Genomic DNA, 22,950 nt, shown 5'->3' on the forward strand with positions numbered 1-22,950 from the left:
TGTGACCCTCCCAAGCCTCAGTTCTGTGTTCGGCCGGCCAGAGTCGGCAGTTTACAGAAGCCCTAGGCATGTGGGAGCAGGAGTGTTAGATCGAGGCCCTCCTTCAGGTGGTCCCCGGCTGATGTGTTTGCTGGTTTCTCTCTGTGTTAGGGTGACGCTGTGACAGAGGGCGGGGTGGCAGAGAGGACTCTGTCCTGTGCAAGAGGGGGGCCCACTGGGTGGTCACTCGTGAAATAGCAGTCATTGAGTTAGAGAAAGAGGAGAGTGAAGGGCAGCCAGTAGCTGATGGGCTGAGTCCACACTCCTAACCCCAGGGACCCTTCAGGCCCTCTGCTGCTACCCCTGCCTTTACTGCAGCAAAGGTCTGGAGCCTCGAGTTTAGGGGCGACACTCATGGTCCCCCTGTGGCACAGCAAAGGGATTAGTTCAAACTTGACTTAAGTCCAGGGTTCCAAAACCCTATAAAGCAACCAGTTGTCATGCGGGAAGCTCCTAACCCTGCAGGCGCTGCTTTGAGGCTCTCTGGAGGAAAAAATGTATAAATACCCAGGTAGAGGACACCCGCTCCCCTGAAGTATATCCAGTGATGGAAAAAAACAAAACTGGAGAGGAAGCAAAAGAAAAAAATGTTGAAACTGATGCAGAGAGGCCGGCTCTGAAGACCCAGAGGGGGTCCCACAGGACCAGCCAAGAGGGTCCTTGGCTATGCACAGGATAGAAATCAAATGTAAGCCAGCAGGAAGTGAGAGCAGAATTTATTGAAGATACAGAGGGAGCGCGTCTGGGAGACTCAAAAAGGAAAAGGAAAATGAGTCTCATCTTTGTTTGAGGTCTGGAGGTTTTAAAGAGCATTTTTTTAAGACTTTATTTGACACAGAGAGAGAAAGCACAAGCAGGGCTAGGGGCAGAGGGAGAGGGAGAAGCAGGGGCTCCATCCCAGGACCCTGGGATCATGACCTGAGCCGACGACAGGTGCTTAACCAACTGAGCCACCCAGGTGCCCCCTGGGTCTGCAGTTTCTATTGAGAATGGTGGTTTGGTGTACATGTCCTCTCAGGTATCTGGGAACTGGTGTCCTCCAGACCTCACTTATGCCCTGGAGCCAGGTATTTTGGCGGCAAGGTATCTGGAGTCAGCGGTCTTGGAAAAGGTATATGATGACCCCTCCAGGTCACTCCTTAGATGTTATCTATTGTGCTGGAAAACTCCAAAGAAATCATTAACTCCCTGATCTTTACAAGGAGGACATACATTAAGGCATGTGTAAGGGGGCGCCTGGGTGGCTGAGTCAGTTAAGCCTCTGACTCTTGATCTCAGCTCAGATCTGGATCTCAGGGTCATGAGTTCAGGCCCTGTGTTGGAACCTACTTAAAAAAAAAAAAAAAGAGGCATGTGTAAGGCCGGGGTGCAGGTACTAGCAAGAATGGAAGCAGGAAAAGGAGCAAAGGAAAAAAAAAGCCTTTTTATCATGAGGTCCCTTCAGTTTTCCTCTCTCAAAACCAAGGTCTGCAATTTGACCAATTGAAAATTCAACATATACTAAAAGAATTTACACAGCAAAAAAGATAAAAGTACACTCCTTGGTGATTTGGGCCTCTACAACATGGGTTCTGAATTAATCTTGCCATCTGCTAGAATGCACTAATTTAGGAACCTTTATGCAAATAATACTAAGGTTCAACTTGCAGTTAAAGCTGGGGACCCCACTATACTTAAGCAGGGTACCCCTGATAATCTTAAGGGAGTTGCTGAATATAATGCAGAGGACAAATAAGCATGTCTCACTTGAACCATGAGAACCGTGATCTTACTAAAAATCTGTCATGGTCTTAGCGCTCCTTGTCTTTTTATTGTTATTATTTTAAAGATTTTTATTTATTTATTTGACAGAGAGAGACACAGCGAGAGAGGGAACACAAGTAGGGGGAGTGGGAGAGGGAGAAGTAGGTTTCCCGCCGAGCAGGGAGCCCGATGTGGGGCTCGATCCCAGGACCCTGGGACCATGACCTGAGCCAAAGGCAGATGCTTAACGACTGAGCCAGGTGCCCCTTTATTTTTTTTTATTTTAAAGATTTTATTTATTTATTTGAGAGAGAATGCACAGAGGGAGAGGGAGAAGCAGACTCCCCGCTGAGCAGAAAGCCCGATGCGGGGCTTGACCCCATGAACCTGAGATCATGACCTGAGCCGAAGACAGACACTTAACCGACTAAGACACCCAGGCACCCCACACCCATTTTCTTTAAATATCCCATACTGAACAGGGAAAGGCTGAACCCAGTGTGTCATAAATTTCTCCCTCTCCTCCCCTCTCATGCTCTCTGTCACTATCTCTGTCTCTCTCACAAATAAATAAAATCTTTTTAAAAACCTTTAACAAATTTTCACATTTTGTTTTTGGCACTTCCAAATTATACTGACAAAATGGGACCCCACCGACCTTTTACTGCACCACCCCCAGTTAAATTACTTAATCGGACCGAATGTAATTTAAACATTTGAAGGAATCAGAACCATTGATTGAAAACCCCCTTTTTTAAAATGAAGAAGCGGTTATTCCCTCTGGTTCTCCTTTTAACAGCCATATTTGTTCTATTCTTTAAATCTGGAAAGAATGAGTGACACCTCAGTGGATTCCTGCAACCTTGAGGCTGTGGCTGCACCCCATAAATCCCTATTCCCCGCCCCCACCATTATGGAAATTCCTGACTCCATCCATTCAGCAACAGATAAATATCCTGCCGTCACAGATTTGACCAAGTCGGTTTTGTTCGGTGCCTGCTTCAGCAGCTTGTCAGGTGCAGCTGGCCTTTACCTCTCAGGTGTTAGGATCCACCTTTACCTGGTCCCTGCAGCGGGTCTCCACACCGCAGCCGGTGCACACAGCCTCCGCAGGTGGGGCCTGAACTGCGTCCACCTTGCTCCAGCAGCGCAGGTATGACATCACACCAATGACATCCTCCGCTGAGGATATTTGGGACATAAAAATTTTGATAAAAAGAATGCAGGCGGCAGGAGCGGACGCAGGCGCAGGCGGCGGGGCGGGAGGTGTGGACGACGGCCGGGACGGCCATGACTGCCCTGGTGGCCGCGGCGGCCCCGGCTTTCCCGGCGGCGCGGGGGCGGCCTGCTGCCGGCAGGGCCCAGCCTATCTCTCGCCCACAGCACGTCCCGGGGCCAGGCGGAGATGCTGCTTCCAAGATTCCAAGGCCGGAAAGCCGAATACACGTATTTGCCCTCTGCGTGCCTTTCCCGTCCGACTTGGAGGCGGAGATCGCCTGTGGGTCCCTGGCCCCAGATGCCGAACCCCACAGAGGGGCTGTTGAGAAGCAGCTCACAGTGAGTGGCAGCGTCGTGGCCGTCCGCTGGAGAGCTAAAGATCCTCGCCTCCTCCGAATTTCCATCATCACCTTTCTTGATCAGCTTTCCCTGGTGATGCAGACCATGCGGCGCTTTGGGCGCCCCGTTTCCCGCTAAGCCTGGGCTGGGGAGAGGGGGCTAAGGCCTAACCTCTTGTCCCTTCCCAAGGCACTGCGTCCTTCCCTGGGGCAGTCATCCCTGTAGTAGTAGCTGCAACGGTGTTAGGGGGGCCTGATCTTCTGCCGCTGCTGGCCCTAGGGCACTCAGGGTCCATTTGTTTTGTTTGATGCTTAAATGTTTGTTACTGCAGAAAATAAAACTGAGCTTTGCTTTAAAAAAAAAAAACTTTTTTGATAAAAAGAGCTCATAAAGGGGCGCCTGGGTGGCTCAGATGGTTGGTCTCCAGGTCCTGGGATCAAGCCCTGCGTCGGGCTCCCAGCTCAAAGGGGAGCCTGCTTCTCCCTCTCCCTCTGCCTCTCCCCCTGCTCATGCTCTCTCTGTCCCTCCCTCTCTCTCAAATGAATAAATAAAAATTAAAAAAAAAAAAGCTCGTAAAAAGGGGATAGGCCATTGCCATATATATGCCAGGCCCTGGCGCCTTGTTTAAATTCTTAAAAATTGAGGCACCTGGGTGGCTCTGTTGGTTAAGTGTCTGCCTTCGGCTCAGGTCATGATCTCGGGGTCCTGGGACCGAGCCCTGCATCAGGCTCCCTGCTCAGTGGGAAGTCTGCTTGTCCCTCTCCCTCTGCCTTTGCACCCCCCCCCCCCGCTTGTGCTCTCTCTCTCAAAGAAAATCTTTTAAAATAAAATTCTGGGGTGCCTGGGTGGCTCAGTCGTTAAGCTTCTGCCTTCGGCTCAGGTCATGATCCCAGGGTCCTGGAATAAATAAAAATAAAATAAATAAATAAAAATTAAAAATCTTTTAAAAAAACAAAAATTTTTTTAAAGATTTTATTTATTTGACAGAGAGAGACAGCGAAAGAGGGAACACAAGCAGAGGGAGTGGGAGAGGGAGAAGCAGGCTTCCCGCCGAGCAGGGAGCCTGATGTGGGGCTCCATCCCAGCACCCTGGGATCATGACCTGAGCCGAAAGCAGATGCTTAACAACTGAGCCACCCAAGCGCCCCTAAAAAAAATTCTTAAAAATTATTTGGTAATCTGGAGCCCGTTTCCTCCTTGACAAGGTGAAGAAGTAACTGTTGTCCCTCTCAGCAGCCACGACACTGCCTAGATTGTTTTGGTGTTATGGAGGCAACATACTCCTTTCTTAAAGTTTTACTTGAGCCCATCGATGCTGTTACTTGTAAAATGGCCCACTCTGAATAAGAACCCCATTCGCCAACAAAACAGGAAGGCTCTGGACTCTGGTCAAATTGCCACGCAGCAGGCACACCTGTGAGTGCCCTCCAACACTGTTTCACAATAGAGGCTTCAGTGATCTCCTCTCGTGCTTCCTGGGGTTGCCCATGATGGCCTTAAGTTGTCCATAGGCATCTGATGCAAAGTGGCCCTAGGGCCCAAACTGTATGCCATCAGTCAGTCATCTTAGCACTGGCCTCAGCTATGTTCATAGACTCTTGGGTGATTGTCTCTGAGATGCTCCTTCACAGTAAAAGAATTCTGGGACTCTCTGGCCTCACAGATATCTCCAGCATATAAATCAAGGTAACATTTGTCCCCACATGTACTAAGGTCTCAGTGTAAGTCCTTGCCTGGACACTCCGTATCCACTTCAGAGTTCCAGACACTACTGAGAGTGATGAAGGCATTCATTTCACTTCTCAGGACATACAGTGGTGGGCTCTCAAGAAGACATTCAGTGGAAATTTCTGCTCTCCCACGTCTCAGGGTTTAGACCTCATAGGGTGCCATAATAGGTTATTGAATAAATTCAAATCAATTGAATGAACAATGGCCTTTTTCAGTTGTCAGTCATCAGGGATGAATATTAATGCATCTGTCTTCATCTTTTTTTTCTGATGAACTTCTTTACAGCAGTTTTAGGTTTACAGAAAACTTAATCACAAAGTACAGAGAGGGGGTGCCTGGGTGGCTCAGTCAGTTCAGCATCTGCCTCCAGCTCAGGTCATGATCCCAGGGTCCTGGGATTGAGCCCCACATGGGACTCCCTGCTCAGCTGGGACCCTGCTTCTCCTTCTCCCTCTGCCCCTGCCCCCACTCGTGTGCACGGGTATGTGCGCGTTCTCTCTCTCTCTCAAGTGTATAAAAAAAAGCTTAAAAAAAAAAAATACAGAGATCCCACATAACCCCCCCGCTTCATATAGTTTGCCCTATTTTTTATATTTTGCATCACTGTGGTACAGTTGTTATATTCAATGAGCCAATATTGATGCAATAAAGTCCTTGGTTTATAATAGCCAGACTCTGTGTTACACAGTCTCTGAGCTTTGGCAACATAAAATGATGTGTGTCTATCATTTCCGTATCAGGTAGTATACTTCCACTTCCCTAAACATTCCCTGTCATCCCATCTGTTTTCATTCCTCCTTCCCACCCCCAAATCTCTGGCAACTCTAGCTCGTTTACTCTCTCATAGTTTTGTGCTTTCCAGAACTATGCTTGGAATCATATAGTGTGTAGCCTTGTCATAGTCTCTGCTTTCACTTAGCAATATGATTTTGAGGTTATTCCAATGTCTTTTTGGCTTGATACCTCATTTCCTGTTATCACTGAATAATATTTCATCATATGGAGGTTCCAGTGATTGTTTTTCTATTCACCTGTTGGAGGATATCTTGGTTACCTGTAAATCTTGGCAATCATGAATAAAACTCTTATAAACATTTGTGTGTGGGTTTCTTTATGAAATTTCTTTATGAGTTTGCAGCTCATTTGGGGTAATAGGAAGGATGGTGATTGCTGGATTTAGTTGTTTAAGAAACTGCCCATCTTCCAAGGTCGGCATAAATTTTCCATTCCCATCAGCAATGAATGAGGGCTCCTGTTGCCCCACATCTTCACTATTATGTGTTATTTTTTTCTCAATGTCTTGAATTTAGCCATTGTAATAAATGTCTGGCTATATCTCATTCTATTATTTGCAGTCCCTACGTATCTCTTCCATTGGACTGTTCCTAAGTTGTATCTCTTGTCATAAACCAATAATTGTTAAGTCAAGTGCTTTCTTTTTTTTTTTTTTTTAAGATTTTATTTATTTATTTGAGACAGAGAGAATGAGAGAGAGAGAGCACATGAGAGGGGGGAGGGTCAGAGGGAGAAGCAGGCTCCCTGCCGAGCAGGGAGCCCGATGCAGGACTCGATCCAGGGACTCCAGGATCATGACCTGAGCCGAAGGCAGTCGCTTAACCAACTGAGCCACCCAGGCGCCCAAGTCAGGTGCTTTCTTGAGTTCTCAGAGTTGTTTTAACAAATTGTCAAACCTCAGGGGGTTTCAAAGGCATCTGTGGATTTGTAGGCAGCTGGGTGGAAATAGACAAGGCACCCCCTTTATGGCTGGCATCTGAAGTGGGGCAGTTTTGTTGTAGTGAGTGCTCGATCTGTGAAAGATGCTGAGTCTGGATAGTGTTAGTATTGAGCTGAACTACCAGACACATAATGGGTGAGTCAGAGTCGGAGCAGGTGGCGTTAGAGAAACCGCCACATGCTTTATGTCAGGAAGGGAAAATCCTGTCACTGTCCCAAGTGTTTCTCTGTCCACCTCCTCGGGTCAGTCAGACTCCCAAGAAAATCCCAGTCAGTCATGCTCTCGTAAAACAGATTTTGAAAGGACAGGCCTTGTTAAGAACAGAATATTCTGGACGTATATTTTTTTAATTTTTTTTTTTTTTTAAGATTTTATTTATTTGAGAGAGAGAGAATGAGAGACACAGAGCATGAGAGGGAGGAGGGCCAGAGGGAGAAGCAGACTCCCTGCCGAGCAGGGAGCCCGATGCGGCACTTGATCCCGGGACTCCAGGATCATGACCTGAGCCGAAGGCAGTCGCTTAACCAACTGAGCCACCCAGGCGCCCTGGACATATTTTTAAATGGCTACTTTTTCGGGGCGCCTGGGTGGCTCAGTTGTTAAGTGTCTGCCTTCGGCTCAGGTCATGATCCCAGGGTCCTGGGATCGAGCCCCACATCGGGCTTCCTGCTCGGCGGGAAGCCTGCTTCTCCCTCTCCCACTCCCCCTGCTTGTGTTCCCTCTCTCACTGTGTCTCTTTCTGTCAAATAAATAAATAAATAAAATCTTTAAAAAAATAAATGGCTACTTTTTTGTCTGACTTTGGAGATAGTAGTTTCCCTGTGACCTCAATTCTCTCATGGATCTAAGAAGAGTTGTTGATTTTAGTGTGTTGGTTTTTTTCTTTCTTATGAGGACAGGAATACCAGCATCTAAACTCCTTACATGTTTGACCGGAAACCAGGAGTCTCTGACGTTGTTTGAGGTTTGTCTGTTGACAGCTTTCAACCTTCATCCCTCCTTTCCTCCCCTTGTGCTCCACCTCTCTACAAGACAGCCTGGCTCGTCACTGCTTTGGCTCTGGCAAGATATTCAGTTCACTGAAGGCCCTGCCCCTGTAGTCTCACCCTAGCCCACCCCCAAATCCCAATAAAAAACCCAACCAGGCTCCTTTCCTTGCTCTCTCAGGGCATTTCTCACCTGTTTGAGAGGCCTGCCCTGCCCTGCCCTCTTGCATTATGGAAGAAACCTTTTCATGCCCTGTTGGCATGTGTGTGTTGTCAGTCTGGACATCTGAATCAAATCTTAGGTGGGAGTCCACCTTCCTCTGCAGTTGACTATTAGAGTTACAGAAAAGGTAACCTGGTGTATATATTGCAATGCATTTTACTTAATTATTCTATTGATAAATCCTTCACATCTTTCCATACCAGTACGTGTCACCCTTTGTTTATAAGAGGTCTGTAACCAATTCTTTCAAAATAAACACTTGTTACCAGTTTTTGCTGCCAAAAATCTGTGAACTAGAATTCAGATTTCTACATTACAGGGCAAAAAATAAAAATTGCATACTTCTTCAAACTTGATTCTTATATTTTTATCATCAAGTGTATTCAGAAAATGATATGCATAATGCTTTTTGAGAAGATTTTGTGGTAATAACAACATAAACATCTTTGTAATCATCAAGATTTATAAGTGGGCATTGGGCAGTTGTTTGTCTCCTGAGGTTCCTGACCTGACTTCTCTCCATCCTGCACCGTATTATATGACCTCTGTCTTAATTCTTTATTCTTCATAACATTTACTGTCTTTTTTTTTTCATTAAATGGTATTCTTTTAGTTTTATCTTTAAATAAATGAATATAGGGGTGCCTGGGTGGCTCAGGTGGTTGGGCATCTGCCTTCACCTCGGGTCATGGTCCCAGGGTCCTGGGATCGAGACCCACATTGGGCTCCCTGCTTGTCAGGGAGCCTGCTTCTTCCTCTCCCTCTACTGTTCCCCCTGCTTGTGCTCTCTTGCTCTGTCTAAATAAATATTAATGAAATTACATTCAAAATGTGTTTTGGTTGGTTCTTTGCAACAGTATGTTTCATAAATGTTTGTATCTTGTAAATGTAGGCCATCCAAGTTACTCATCCATTGCTATGGTTATGGTATTTGGGCTTTTTCAAATTTAATTTTTACTCTCATTAAAAATACAGCTCCTGGGTGCCTGGGTGGCTCAGTCGGTTGGGCATCTGCCTTCGGCTCAGGTCATGATCCCGGGGTCCTGGGATCGAGCCCTGCATCAGGCTCCTTGCTCTGCAGGGAGCCTGCTTCTCCCTCTCCTCCCCACTTGTGCTCTCTCTATCTGTGTCTCTCAAATAAATAAATAAAATCTAAAAAAAAAAAAAAATTAAAAAAAATACAGCTCCTTTCATTCTTGTATCAGACTCCAAGTGCAAATACACAATAAATTCTCTGGACATTGGAGAAAAATTGTATCGTGATCAAGTTCAAATTGACAAGAAATGGCAATGAAGCATACCAGTTAACCTTTCCTCCATTCGTGCATGATTTATGTATTTGTTGACTGGTCATCAACACATGGCATTATTAAATTGACTAATTTTTGTCCTAATCAGTATGAAATGTAATGTGCTTGGTCTTTTTTTTTTCTTATTAGCAGATGGACTTTTTTTTTTTTCCTAAGATTTATTTATTTTAGAGAGAGATGGCACAAGCTGGAGGGGCAGAGGGAGAGGTAGAGAGAATACCAACCAGACTCTGCACTGAGCGTGGAGCCCTCAGATGGACATTTTTTCATATGTGGTCTTCCATCTTCTGTTAAATATGTTTTGATTAGGGGCACCTGGGTGGCTAGCAGTCGTTAAACGTCTGCTTTCGGTTCAGGTCATGATCCCAGGGTCCTGGGATCCAGCCCCGCGTCGGGCTCCCTGCTCCACGGGAAACCTCCCTCTCCCACTCCCCCTGCTTGTGCTCCCTCTCTCTGTCAGATAAATAGTAAAATCTTTAAAAAATACATGTTTTGATTATTTTCTAATTTTTAAACTGTTCAGTCTTACTCTGCACACTATTTTTTAAAGTATTTTTTTTTAAGATTTTATTTATCCATCTGACAGAGAGAGCGTGGGCAGGGGGAGCGGCAGGCAGAGGGAGAAGCATACTCCCTGCTGAGCAAGGAGCCCGATGCGGGGCTGGATCCCAGGACCCTGGGATCATGACCTGAGCCGAAGGCAGACGCTCAACCAACTGAGCCACGCAGGCACTCCCTAATTCTTTAATATTGCATGTTAATACAGATATTTTCTTCTACCTTGTTTTTTAATGTCCTTAGTTTGATTATGAATTGTTCAGTCTCTTGTTTCAGGTCTTACTCTTTCCCTTATCTGAGAAAATTCTCCCCATTTTTGGATCAATGAAGCATTTATTTATGACTTCTACAAGTGTCCTAGTTTTATCTTCCACATTTAAATCTACAATGAATTGGCTATTTTCCATGGAATAGAAGTGAATACAGTGTATTTTTCCAGTTAGATAACAGTTTGTCTTTGCCACACGTATTAAAAGGGTTTCTGGGGCGCCTGGGTGGCTCAGTTGGTTGAGCGACTGCCTTCGGCTCAGGTCATGATCCTGGAGTCCAGGGATCGAGTCCCGCATCGGGCTCCCTGCTCGGCGGGGAGCCTGCTTCTCCCTCTGACCCTCCCCCATCTCGTGCTCTCTCTCTCTGTCTCATTCTCTCTCTCAAATGAATAAATAAAATCTTAAAAAAAAAAAAAAAGAAAAAGGGTTTCTGATGTCTGCCACTGCTCTACGATGCCCGATCTGTCCTTGACCAGCTTTCAGTATTTAATGCTGGCCCAGGGAAGATATTTTCCTTTCCCTTGGTCTGTTTTTCTCTGTGCTAATAGTATGCTGTCTGGAATGCTATAGTTTGAAAATCTTTGATGTATATTAGGCAAGCCACCCGTTTGTCCTTTAGAAGACCTTGACCATTTTTTTGACATTTGTTCCTCATATTAGGTTTGGAGGAATAGTTTTTGTTGACCCCAGAAAAAGTCTGTTTTGGGGATTGATGGGATTTTGTAAAAGTACATTTGGGGAGAGGAAACATCTTGGGAAATTGAGTTATTTCTAAGAACATGTACCATATTTTCACATTTTTTTCATTCTCCTTTGATACGCAATAAAAATTTAATTCTTGGGACGCTTGGGTGGCTCAGTCGGTCAAGCGGCTGACTTTGGCTTGGGCCCTGATCCCAGGGTCCTAGGATCGAGTCCCGCATCAGGCTCCTTGCTTGGCGGGGAGCCTGCTTCTCCCTCTGCCTACCTCTTCCCCTGCTTGTGCTCTCTGTTTCTCTGTCTCTGACAAATAAATAAAATTTAAAAAAAAAATTTTTTTTTTTAAATCTTTTTGGGTGCCTGGGTGGCTCAGTCGGTTAAGCGGCTGCCTTCGGCTCAGGTCATGATCCCAGAGTCCTGGGATCAAGACCCAAACATCAGGCTCCCTGCTCAGTGGGGAGCCTGCTTCTCCCTCTCCCTTTGCCTCCTGATCCCCCTGCTTGTGCTCACTCTCTCTCTCTTTTTCAAATAAATACATAAAATCTTTTAAAATTTAAATCTTTTTCTATTAGAATAATTAAATATCATTCGTTAGGGGCGCCTGGGTGGCTCAGTCGTTAAGCGTCTGCCTTTGGCTCAGGTCATGATCCCGGGGTCCTGGGATCGAGCCCCACATCGGGCTCCCTGCTCGGCGGGAAGCCTGCTTCTCCCTCTCCCACTCCCCCTGCTTGTGTTCCCTCTCTCGCTGTGTCTCTCTGTCAAATAAATAAATAAAATCTTAAAAAAAAAAATTAAAATTAAATAAATAAATATTCATTAGTCTTGTTTGGTATTTAATTAAATTTGTTGGGCGGTGGGGTGCCTGGCTGGCTCAGTTGGAAGAGAATGCGCCTCTTGATCCCGGGTTGTGAGTTTGAGCCCCACATTGGGTATAGAGATTACTTAAAAATAAATAAATTTTTTTTTTTTAATTTTATTTATTTATTTGACAGAGAGAGACACAGCGAGAGAAGGAACACAAGCAGGGGGAGTGGGAGAGGGAGAAGAAGCAGGCTTCCCGCAGAGCAGGGAGCCCGATGCGAGGCTCGATCCCAGGACCCTGGGATCATGACCTGAGCCGAAGGCAGATGCTTAACGACTGAGCCACCCAGGCGCCCCAAATTTTTAAAAAAAATATATAAGTAGTGGCACCTGATGGCTCAGTCGTTAAGTGTCTGCCTTCCGCTGAGGTCATGATCCCAAGGTCCTGGGATCAAGCCCCGCATCGGGCTCCCTGCGCCGCGGGAAGCCTGCTTCTCCCTCTCCCCTCCCCTGCTTGTGTTCCCTCTCTCGCTGTCTCTCTCTCTGTCAAATAAATAAATCAAATCTTTAAATATATGTAAATTTGTTCTGGAGGAAACCAGATGCAAGCTACAAGGAGATATTATCTCCTATTGTAATCCATAGGATGGGTTCAATTCCCCAAAGCAACAGGTTGTGACAACACATGTAAAATATTGTCTTCCCGGGAAGCTCATTAGAGACTCAGTGCCTAGGTCACATAGGCACCCTGTGCTGTGCGTAACGAAAGTTCAGACTCTCAGAAGGAAACTAGAGTTTGGAATATATCATATTCTTTGTATAAACAGTTTAGGCACACTGAGTCACTCTCATCACATTGGTGGGGCCCCTCCTACATCTTGGCTCCCAGATACCAATGAAGGACAAATACTGTGAGCAGGCATTTGTAAGGATCAGCAGTCTCAAGCCTGCTTAATGTTCACTCTCTTCTGCACACTAGTTAGTGGGACACTGTTACGAGCGAGTGCTGCGGGTCCACTACAGAGTCGTTAGAGCCAACCCAAGGAGCTCATTGGATCTACTGAGAAGTGTGGGTTTCCTATTCTGCTTCTTAACCAAATGGGCAAATCTGCCATCCAAATTACTGTGTAGGAGCCTTTCCTCTATCACCTGCGTGTAGACATCAGTGGGTTAATGATCTTTTCAGAGACCAGCATTTGGGAGAATGAATTAGCTGAGGAATATCTGTGCCCAGAGGTTAGGAAGTCGTACTTCTGTGCCCCACATGAGGGCACAGAAGTGAGAGAAATGGAAGGGCAGCCTCTAGGGCAGCTGGTGGAAAATCACTGCCTCCCGAAATTGGAGAAGGGAGGTTTTTATGTTCTTTTAGAGGAAAACACTGCTGAACCCTTTGTGTGTTTTATAACAATGGGTGCATTCACCATCAAACCATTGTAGCTTTCAAATGAACCTCTTTGCAAATTGCAACTTCTTTCCAGTTCCTGTAGCTCAGCAAGGCCTGAGGTACACTGTTAATGGTTCTGCCAGGAAAAGCTCTTCTAGCATCTTATCATCCCAGTAGATGTGCGTATATATGCTAAAAACTGGTGAGAAGCAGCTCTGAAGCCCATGAGTATAGGGATTTTGTGGAGTTCTAAGTTGTGATGCTTTCTTTTTTTATACCTGAGCTGTAATTTCTGAGTCACTTTGGAAATGGGACAAAAAGAAAGGAGTAACTGAATCTCTGACAAATATTTTTATAGACAAGTTAAAATTAATGCTCTCTACCAGATATTTTCATTCAGCCAGATGTATCTGACTACTACTAATGGCCTGGAGTACTTCAGGACAATAGGGCTAGCCGGTCCTAGTTATGAATTGGATTCCCATGGGCCCTCTAGCCTTACATGTTTGGCAGTGGAAATAGAAAGAAAAGCTCCCAGTGTTTCACTATGTTTTTATTCATTAAAACTTCATGAAGATGTGACCCTGTGCTTCATGTGCTGTGTGATAATGGTGTGTAATAAGGAAGGAGCTGAGGTTTTTTTCTCACAAGGAATTGATGGTCTTAAAATGGAAATGTTTCTTTCCTTTGTGTATCATTTATTTCATTCTCTAATGTGCTTGGGACTCTACCATTAGAGAGCAATGAGACTTGAAGTGAAACTAGTAAAAAAGTAGAAACAATTTTTGTGTGTTCATGATGCTCCTAAATTTATGAGGAAATGATTACATATCGAGAGTGAGAATTCTGATGACCAAGTCATGGAATATTTTGAGATTACAGAATCATGTGAACTTCTTATGAATTGACTATAGATTTCTAGTGCTGTCTCTTTCATCCTCCTCTACACATATGTGGGATGTTTTAGGACCCAGTGGCCTTTGAGGATGTGGCTGTAAACTTTACCCTGGAGGAATGGGCTCTGCTGGATCCTTCACAGAAGAAACTCTACAGAGATGTGATGCGGGAAACCTTGAGGAACCTGGCCTCAATAGGTAAGGATGACACCTTACTTTCACCTTGTCAATCAGAAGATGAGTGTTTCTTGCCCATCAGTGTTCTTTGATTTGGAATGGATAAAAGGAATACTTTGGTAAATCAGGCATGGTCAGAACTCATCATGGATTTGTAATAATTCTTCTATAATTTATTGTTTTTTTCTGGGTTTTAATTGTAGAGAAAAAATGGAAAGACCATAACATTGAAGATCAGTACAAAAACCAGGGAAGAAAACTAAGGTGAGTTGCATTCACGATGGAAAGGAGTGTCCCAGGGAATCTTTGTATGTTACAAAAATTTAAAAGCAAGCAGTCACAAGACAGCCCAGCTTCAAATGTATTTTTTCCTAGAAAATTTTCACTAAAAGCATTTTCTTAAATGTGACAAATCTGCAGTATTTGCAGAATAGTTCATTTGGAAATATTATTCAGAAACTCCATATATGACGATCACTGTTTTCATATAATAGTTAACAGTTGAGCCCTCTTACAGAATATTCATTTTCAAACAATTCAGACAGGACAGAAAAACCTACCCTTTTCCTATTTGTAAATGGTAACAATGTAATTCTGGTATTTACTGATAGATAGGAAATTACAAATCAGTAATACCCTTCTGATTTTTTTTGCAGAAGTCATATGGTAGAGAGGCTCTGTCAAAGTAAAGAAGGTAGTCAATGTGGAGGAAACTTCAGCCCTATTCCAAATCTTAATCTGAACAAGAAAACTCCGACTGAAGTAAAACCATGGGAGTGCAGTGTGTGTGGAAAAGTCTTCATGCGCCATTCGTCCCTTAATAGGCATAAGAGATCTCACACTTCACCTAAACCATACAAGTATCAGGAATATGGAAAAAAGCCTTATAAATGTAAAGAATGTGGAAAAGCTTTCAGCTATCTCCAGCCTTTTCAAAAACATGAAAGAAATCACAGTGTAGAGAAATCTTACAAATGTAAAGAATGTGGGAAATCCTTTAGATATCGCCAGTCTGTTCGAAAACATGAAAGGACTCACACTGGAGAGAAACCCTATCAATGTAAACAATGTGGAAAAGCCTTTAGATATCATCAAACCTTTCAGACACATGAAAGAACTCACACTGGAGAGAAGCCTTATCAATGTAAGCAATGTGGTAAAGCCCTCAGTTGTCCCAGTTCCTTTCGAAGTCATGAAAGAACTCACACAGGGGAGAAACCCTATGAATGTAAAAAGTGTGGTAAAGCCTTCAGTTGTCCCAGTTCTCTTCGAAAACATGAAAGAACTCACACTGGAGAGAAACCCTATGACTGTAAGGAATGTGGGAAAGCCTTCATTTCTCTTGGAAGCTTTCAAAGACATATGATAACGCATACTGGAGTTGGACCTTATAAATGTAAGGAATGTGGGAAAGCATTCAGTTGTCCCAGTTCATATCGAATACATGAAAGATCTCACACTGGAGAAAAACCCTATGAATGTAAACAATGTGGTAGAGCCTTTAGTTGTTCTAGTTCCTTTCGAACACATGAAAGGACTCACACTGGAGAGAAACCTTATCAATGTAAAGAATGTGGAAAAGCCTTCCATTGGCTGACCACTTTCCAAGTGCATGTGAGAACTCACACTGGAGAAAAACCCTATATATGTAAGCAATGTGGTAAAGCCCTCAGTTGTCCCACTTCCTTTCGAAGACATGAAAGGACTCACACTGCAGAGAAACCCTATGAATGTAAACAATGTGGGAAAACCTTCAGTTCTCCTCTAGGTTTGCAAATACATGGAAGAACTCACACTGGAGAGAAACCCTATAAATGTGAGGAATGTGGGAAAGCATTTGTTTCTCTCACAAGTTTTCGAAGACACATGATGACCCACACTGGAGATGGACCTTATAAATGTAAGGAATGTGGGAAAGCCTTCAATTGTCCCAGTTCATTTCGAATACATGAAAGGACTCACACAGGAGAGAAACCCTATGAATGTAAAATATGTGGTAAAGCCTTTAGTTGTTCAAGTTATGTTCAAGTACATGAAAGAACTCACACTGGAGAGAAGCCCTATGAATGTAAGGAATGTGGGAAAGCTTTTATTTATCGTACAACCTTTCGAGGACACATGAGAGTGCACACTGGAGAGAAACCCTATAAGTGTAAAGAATGTGGGAAAGCCTTCAGTCGACCCAGTTCATTTAGAAGCCATGAAAGAATTCACACTGGAGAGAAACTCCTTGAATGTAAACATTGTGGGAAAGCCTTCAACTGGCCCACATCCTTACATAAACATGTGATGAGAATGCACAGTAGATAGGTAAATTATAACTGAAAAATACAGGAGAGTTTTCAATCTTAACAAATACAAAGTCATGTAAAAACACCACTGGAGAGAAATGCTATAAATGTAAATAATAGGGGAAAGTCTGATACAAATTAAATCAAGCATAACACTCCAGAGAATTCACTACATGAAAGAAATGCTTCAAAAGTTAAAAATAATGAATTTCATTCTGAAACTCAGTCTCTGGACTATGGACAACTAACTCCAGTTATTGCTTTTCAGCTGAACATTGAGTTGAGACAATTCTGTAAGCACTGTTTAAGCAATAGTACATAAGCTTAGTAGGTAGTGTTTTTTCTTGAATCAGCTTATAAAATGTTGTCTTTCCATTTTGAAGTCTGTTGGATCTATGGGTGAGTTAAAGTGTATTTCTAATATATAGGAGGGTTAATTTTTATATAATTTTTTAACTGTTCAGTAAGTGAAGGGGCCATGGAATAATGACATTTTGGTATTTGTTGGGATTTTCCTATTGACCTCATGTCACAGGTACTGGATATTCCTTATCTGTTATAAGTATTCCTCCTTTCATATGAGAAAAGGTTTCTTTTTCTTTCATCAAAAGAGCCTTATTTTCCTGGCTAATAAATAGTTGGCATAAATTTGTAAGTATGCAGAGTTTATCATAGAGTCTTATCTCATTAGAATTGCTATTTACATATTTTCCCTTTACTCTTTGTCATTTCTTCTGTGATTTGGATATTACACTTTAAGAGACCTGTGATCAGACAAAAAAAAAAAAATGTAGAATTGGAGATGGCTCTCCTGGAATGTGTTAGGTCAACATGGGTAATGTTTTGACCTAATTCTCTAGAATCTGTTTTCTTTATAGTTTCATGTTAGAATTCACTAATAGCCTCACTTGCATGAGATTTGAAAGGCAGAAGGGAAGATGGCCTTCGTTTTTGGAGTCACAGTACATGCAGTGATAAGACCACAGGAGTTTTGCATACATCGTCCAGCCCATTTTGCTGATTCTTTGTCCTGCCAGTCAAAAGTATCTTCCGTACCACCACCAACTACTTGACTTCCATTTTCTCAGAGCTGTGGGTTTCCACAGATTGTCCACAAATTCCACAGCAAAGTTCGATGCCATTTGGATTTTCCTGCAAGCCATCATGTGTCCACCAGGCAACACATTTAGACTATCATGGTTGAGAATGTTCTTTCAAGTGCTGACTTCCCTCTTCTCTGGATTGTATTTGTATAAGGTCTACTACATGTAGTAAGCATCTTGTTCTCCTAAACTCCTAATGACTGTGGGTTCCACATTCCACCAACACGGCTACAGTGATGCAGTCAAAAGGAACCATGTGGTGGTTTGTTTCTCTACTGCATTGTACAGTGACTTCTGTGACCCAGTCCTTTCTTGTGAGAATAAGCACCTTCCTCTTACAGGCAGATTGTGGGTGTTTCTAACTACTCACAACTGAACCTAATTCTTCGGTGCATTTTCAATTCTGTTTGTATGTGATTTACAATTTTTTTTATCAAACCAATGTTACTGTACATGTTCTTTAAGGTGTCTTATTAACTGTTGTACACTAACAAATATTATTTTCTCCATTTCCTGATAGGATATATTAAAACATGCCATTGCAATTGTGGATTTTCAAGTCAACTGGTAATTTTGGAATCATTTTACATTCTGAGTCTATATTATGTGCATACAAGTTAAAGTATTTTTTCAATTTTTTTTATTCTGTAGTTATAATTTTTGTAATTAAACAAATGTCTCATCATTCTTAATTCCAAAAACTTGCATCATGGTTTTGTCAGTGCCTTCTTTCCAAAGACTACCAGAATGACATCTGTAGTCAAAAAGAGAGAGGTAGAATGCATTGTAGTAATTAAAGATGACCACAAACCATAAATAACAATGGATATCAGGCACCTGGCTGGCTCAGTTGTTGGATCATGTGATTCTTGATCTTGGGGTTGTGAGCTTGAGCCCCACATTGGGTGTAGAGATTACTTTTTTTAAAAGATTTATTTTAGAGAGAGAGCGCGTATGAGTGGGGAGAGGGGCAGAGGGAGAGAATCTTCAAGCAGACTCCCAGCTGAGTGTGGAGCCAGACCCAGGTTTTGAGCCCATGACCCATAAGATCATGACCTGAGCCAAAACCAAGTGAGATGCTTAACCGAGTCACCCAGGTGCCCCCAAAATAAGTAAAATTTTTTTAAAAAATGGATTGTATCAGTGTGAATTTGCTCAAACGGTCTAGGATTTGGACTTGTGAGACTCCTACAGAAATTAATACATTGAAAAGCAGACATGTAAAAATAAATTTTTTTTTAAAGATTTTATTTATTTATTTGTGAGAGAGAATGAGAGACAGAGAGCACGAGAGGGAGGAGGGTCAGAGGGAGAAGCAGACTCCCTGCTGAGCAGGGAGCCCGATGCGGGACTCGATGCCGGGACTCCAGGATCACGACCCGAGCCGAAGGCAGTCGCTTAACCGACTGAGCCACCCAGGCGCCCAAAAAGAATTTTTAAAAAATAAAAAATAGGGTCGCCTGAGTGGCTCAGTCGGTTAAGCGACTGCCTTCGGCTCGGGTCGTGATCCTGGAGTCCCAGGATCGAGTCCCGCATCGGGCTCCCTGCTCAGCTCTGCTTCTCCCTCTGACCTCCCTCTCATGCTCGCTCTCTATCATTCTCTCTCTCTCAATAAATAAAAATCTTTAAAAATAAATAAAAAATAAAAGAGCATGTATACAGGGGAATGGCGGGGGAAGCACACCCACAGACCGAGGGGAGACCCAAGCCCAGAAAAGGCTCAAGAATACCTTAAGTCTTCATGCTAGGCTGGTAGTGGAAGTCTTTCTGTGCAGGGAGCCATTCTGCAAGGAGTTCAGATGCCCAAGTTTCAACATAAGATCGCAAGGCATACAAAGATACTTGAAAACATGGCCCACTCCAAAACAAATTAAATCATAAATCTCCAGAAACCAACCCTAACGAAGCACAGGCTTCAGACTGAGTAGACAAAGATTTAAAATAATACTCTTGGGGCACCTGGGTGGCTCAGTTGGTTAAGCATCCAACTCTTGATTTGGGCTCAGGTCATGATCTCAGGGTTGTGAGATCAAGCCCCATGTCAAGCTCCGTGCTGGGCATGGGGCCTGCTTAAGATTCCCTCTCCCTCTGTACCTCCTTCCACTTAAGCGTGTGCACACACACTAAAAAAAAAAAAAAAAAATTTATATATAAACATACACATACATATACATACACCCACACATATATACATACACACACTCTTAAAGGGTTTAAGAGGAAAATAAAGTCAGGAGAAGAATAGATGAAGAAATTGAGAACATTAAAGATAAATTATTTTTTTGGGCGCCTGGGTGGCTCAGTTGGTTAAGCGACTGCCTTCGGCTCAGGTCATGATCCTGGAGTCCCGGGATCGAGTCCCGCATCAGGCTCCCTGCTCGGCAGGGAGTCTGCTTCGTCCTCTGACCCTATCCCCTCTCATGTGTTCTCTCTCATTCTCATTCTCTCTCTCTCAAATAAATAAAATCTTAAAAAAAAAAAAAAAAAAAAAAGATAAATTATTTTTTTTAAGATTTTATTTTATTTATTTGGCAGAGAGAGCAGGAGAGCACAAGCAGTGGGAGCGGCAGAGGGAGAGGGAGAAACAGGCCCCCTGTCGAGCAGGGAGCCCCATGCAGGGCTCGATCTCAGGACCCTGGGATCATGACCTGAGCTGAAGGCAGTCACTTAACCAACTGAGCCACCCAGGTGCCCGAGGAATTTTCAAACTGAATTGAAAAAACTCACTAGAGGGATCAAAAGCAGATTTGGAACATGCAGAAGAAATCTGTGAACTTGAAAACAGGTCATTTGAAATAAGTCTGAGGAGCAGAGAAAAAAAGAATAAAGGAAAGTAAGCCAAGGAACTTCTGGGATACCATTAAACCGAGCAATATTCACATTATGAGAGTCCCAGAAGGAGAAAAGGGAGAGGAAGGGGCAGAGAATTGATTTGAACCAACAATGGTGGAATATCCTCCTTTCTCTGTCTTCTCGGTTTGCTATTCCCATTATGCATATATTTTTTGTACTTAGTATTCCACGTTTTCCAAGGACTCTTTTCATTTTTCTTCATTCTTATCTGTTCTTTAGATTGCATAATCTCTCTCCATCTGTAACTTCTCGTTCATATTCTTTAATGTGACATCATTATCATACCCTCCTTTACTTCTTTAAATATGGTTTCCCTTAGTTCTTTGAGCATATTTATAATGGCTGCCCTGAAGTCTGTGTTAAATCTATCATCTAGATCATCTCTCAGGCAGTTATCTGCCTTTTTTCTGTTTTTAAGCCGATCATTTCCATTTACTTACATGTATTATACATTTTCAGGTGAAAATTGGACATTCTAGATCATATACTTTTCAGGACTGCTTGTTTTATTGGTTTTGTGATTAGCTGACTTTTTGGTGACATCTCTTTTTTCCAATGTGAGCCTCAGATGTTGCTCTCCAGAGGGCACAGCCCTGGGCTTGCTTACAGTCACAATGGGATGACTTGTTTTGACAGGGCTCTCTCATTGACTGTCTCTTTTCTCTCATCACACTGTTATGGCAGACTGGTTGCTTTATTGTTTTTAACAGTACCCTGGGACATAAATTGCTCCAGAGCCTGATCCAGTTTCATTCCTGCCCCTTTGTAGAAGTAGTTTTTGAGGCCAGGGTTTGAGGTTTGTTCTAATCCCAAGCGGGCTTTCCTTATCTTTCCCTGGTTCTCTAGTAAACTAGCTGGCTGGCTTGTTTCATATAGTGATCTCATGAAGCTACTAGCTTCAGCTTCGTGGCTTGCCATCAAAACATCCATTGTCTTCAAGAGCACCCTTAGTCATGAAATTCCACCCATTTGTTTCAAATAAACTTAACCCTTTTGGAGAGAGCTTCGGAGCTATCTGCTCTTAGGAACTGCCTCTTTTAAAGTGACTCTTTTTTTTTTTTAAAGATTTTATTTATTTATTTGAGAGAGAGAATGAGATAGAGCATGAGAGTGGGGAGGGTCAGAGGGAGAAGCAGACTCCCCGATGAGCAGGGAGCCCGATGTGGGACTGCATCCCAGGACTCCAGGATCATGACCTGAGCCGAAGGTAGTCGCTTAACCAACTGAGCCACCCAGGCGCCCAAAAGTGACTCTTACCATTTATATTTGTTTTGCTGGGGAGGGGGTCCACAGAGCTAGCTCCTCATGCTGCTATTCCAGCATAGTATTTTTTTCTTTTGATACTATGGTGAATGGAATTTTCTTACTTTCAGGTTTGGATTTTTCATTACTAGTCTATAGCAATACAGTTGATTCTTAGATCTTCGATCCTATGACCTTGCTATTCTAAGACTTCTTTTTCCCCTTAGATTCAATAGTTATTTTTACAAACAAGATTGTGTCATCCGCAAATAAAGAGATTTGCTTCTTTCTTTCTAATCTTTGTTCCTTTAAGTTTTCTTCCTTGCCTTGCCTCAGCTAGGTGTTCCAGAACAACTCTGAATAGAAGTAATGAGGGGGAATGCATTCAGTCTTCCACCTCTAAGTAGGATGTTACCTGTAGGCTTTTCATATGTTTCATCAGATTGAAGTTTCTTTCTAGATAGCATTTGGTGAGAATTAAATCCACTCTTGCCTTCCTGGACAAACTCCACTTTGTCAGTGTAAAAACCTTTATATGTCTTGCCATATTTCATTTGCCAATATTTTAAGAGGTTTTATGTTTGTGAAGGTCATTCATCTGATTTTTTGGTTTTTTCCTCTCCTTTTTTCAGTCTACCCAAACCCACTTCTGTTTTGGTGTCCTTTTTTTCCCCTCCAGCTTTATTGAGATATAATTGACAAAATTTAAATATACTTAAAATGTTCATCATAGTGATTTGACACAAGTGCACCGTGTGAAAGGGTTCCATTTTTTTTCTTGTAATATCTTTGTCTAGATTTGATAAAATGATTTATTATGTAGTTGCTCCTCTTTTATTAGTGTGGTCCTGGTATTTCTTCATTAAAGTTTGTTAGAATTCCAACAGTGAGGCTATCTGGTCCATGGCTCTTCTTTGTGTGAAGGTTTTTTTTTTTTTAAGAGTTTCTTCCCATCAACCAGTAATATATATATTTTTTAAGATTTTATTTATTTAGGGGCGCCTGGGTGGCTCAGTCGTTGGGCGTCTGCCTTTGGCTCAGGTCATGATCCCAGGGTCCTGGGATCAAGCCCCACATCGGGCTCCCTGCTCCGCGGGAAGCCTGCTTCTCCCTCTCCCATTCCCCCTGCTTGTGTTCCTTTTCTCGCTGTGTATCTCTCCGTCAAATAAATAAATAAAATCTTTAAAAAAAAAAAAGATTTTATTTATTTATTTGACAGAGACACAGCAAGAGAGGGAACACAAGCAGGGGAAGTGGGAGAGGGAGAAGCAGGCTTCTGGCTGAGCAGGGAACCCAGTGTGGGGCTCAATCCCAGGACCCTGGGATCATGACCTGAGCCGAAGGCAGACGCTT

General features: G+C 43.1%; 2 protein-coding genes across 2 annotated transcripts in view; both read left to right on the forward strand.

Moving 5' to 3' along the window:
* The window catches only part of LOC102747149 (uncharacterized), a 28,449-nt gene extending 12,082 nt beyond the window's left edge, over window positions 1-16,367 (forward strand). The window contains 4 exon segments of the mRNA XM_081813190.1: window positions 14,003-14,129; window positions 14,312-14,372; window positions 14,765-16,096; window positions 16,098-16,367. Coding sequence (XP_081669316.1) covers window positions 14,003-14,129; window positions 14,312-14,372; window positions 14,765-16,096; window positions 16,098-16,230 — 1,653 coding nt within the window. The 3' untranslated portion in view covers window positions 16,231-16,367.
* LAGE3 (L antigen family member 3) lies at window positions 2,937-3,705 on the forward strand. The gene is made up of 2 exons (XM_081813191.1): window positions 2,937-3,120; window positions 3,155-3,705. Exons 1-2 carry the CDS (start codon window positions 2,952-2,954, stop codon window positions 3,475-3,477), a joined length of 492 nt encoding a protein of 163 aa, XP_081669317.1. The 5' UTR covers window positions 2,937-2,951; the 3' UTR covers window positions 3,478-3,705.
* Window positions 16,368-22,950: the final 6,583 nt, after the last annotated feature.

Source organism: Leptonychotes weddellii, chromosome 1 (genome assembly GCF_054177405.1).
Source record: "Leptonychotes weddellii isolate Sample4059 chromosome 1, ASM5417740v2, whole genome shotgun sequence".
In the NCBI taxonomy this organism is placed as follows: domain Eukaryota; kingdom Metazoa; phylum Chordata; class Mammalia; order Carnivora; family Phocidae; genus Leptonychotes; species Leptonychotes weddellii.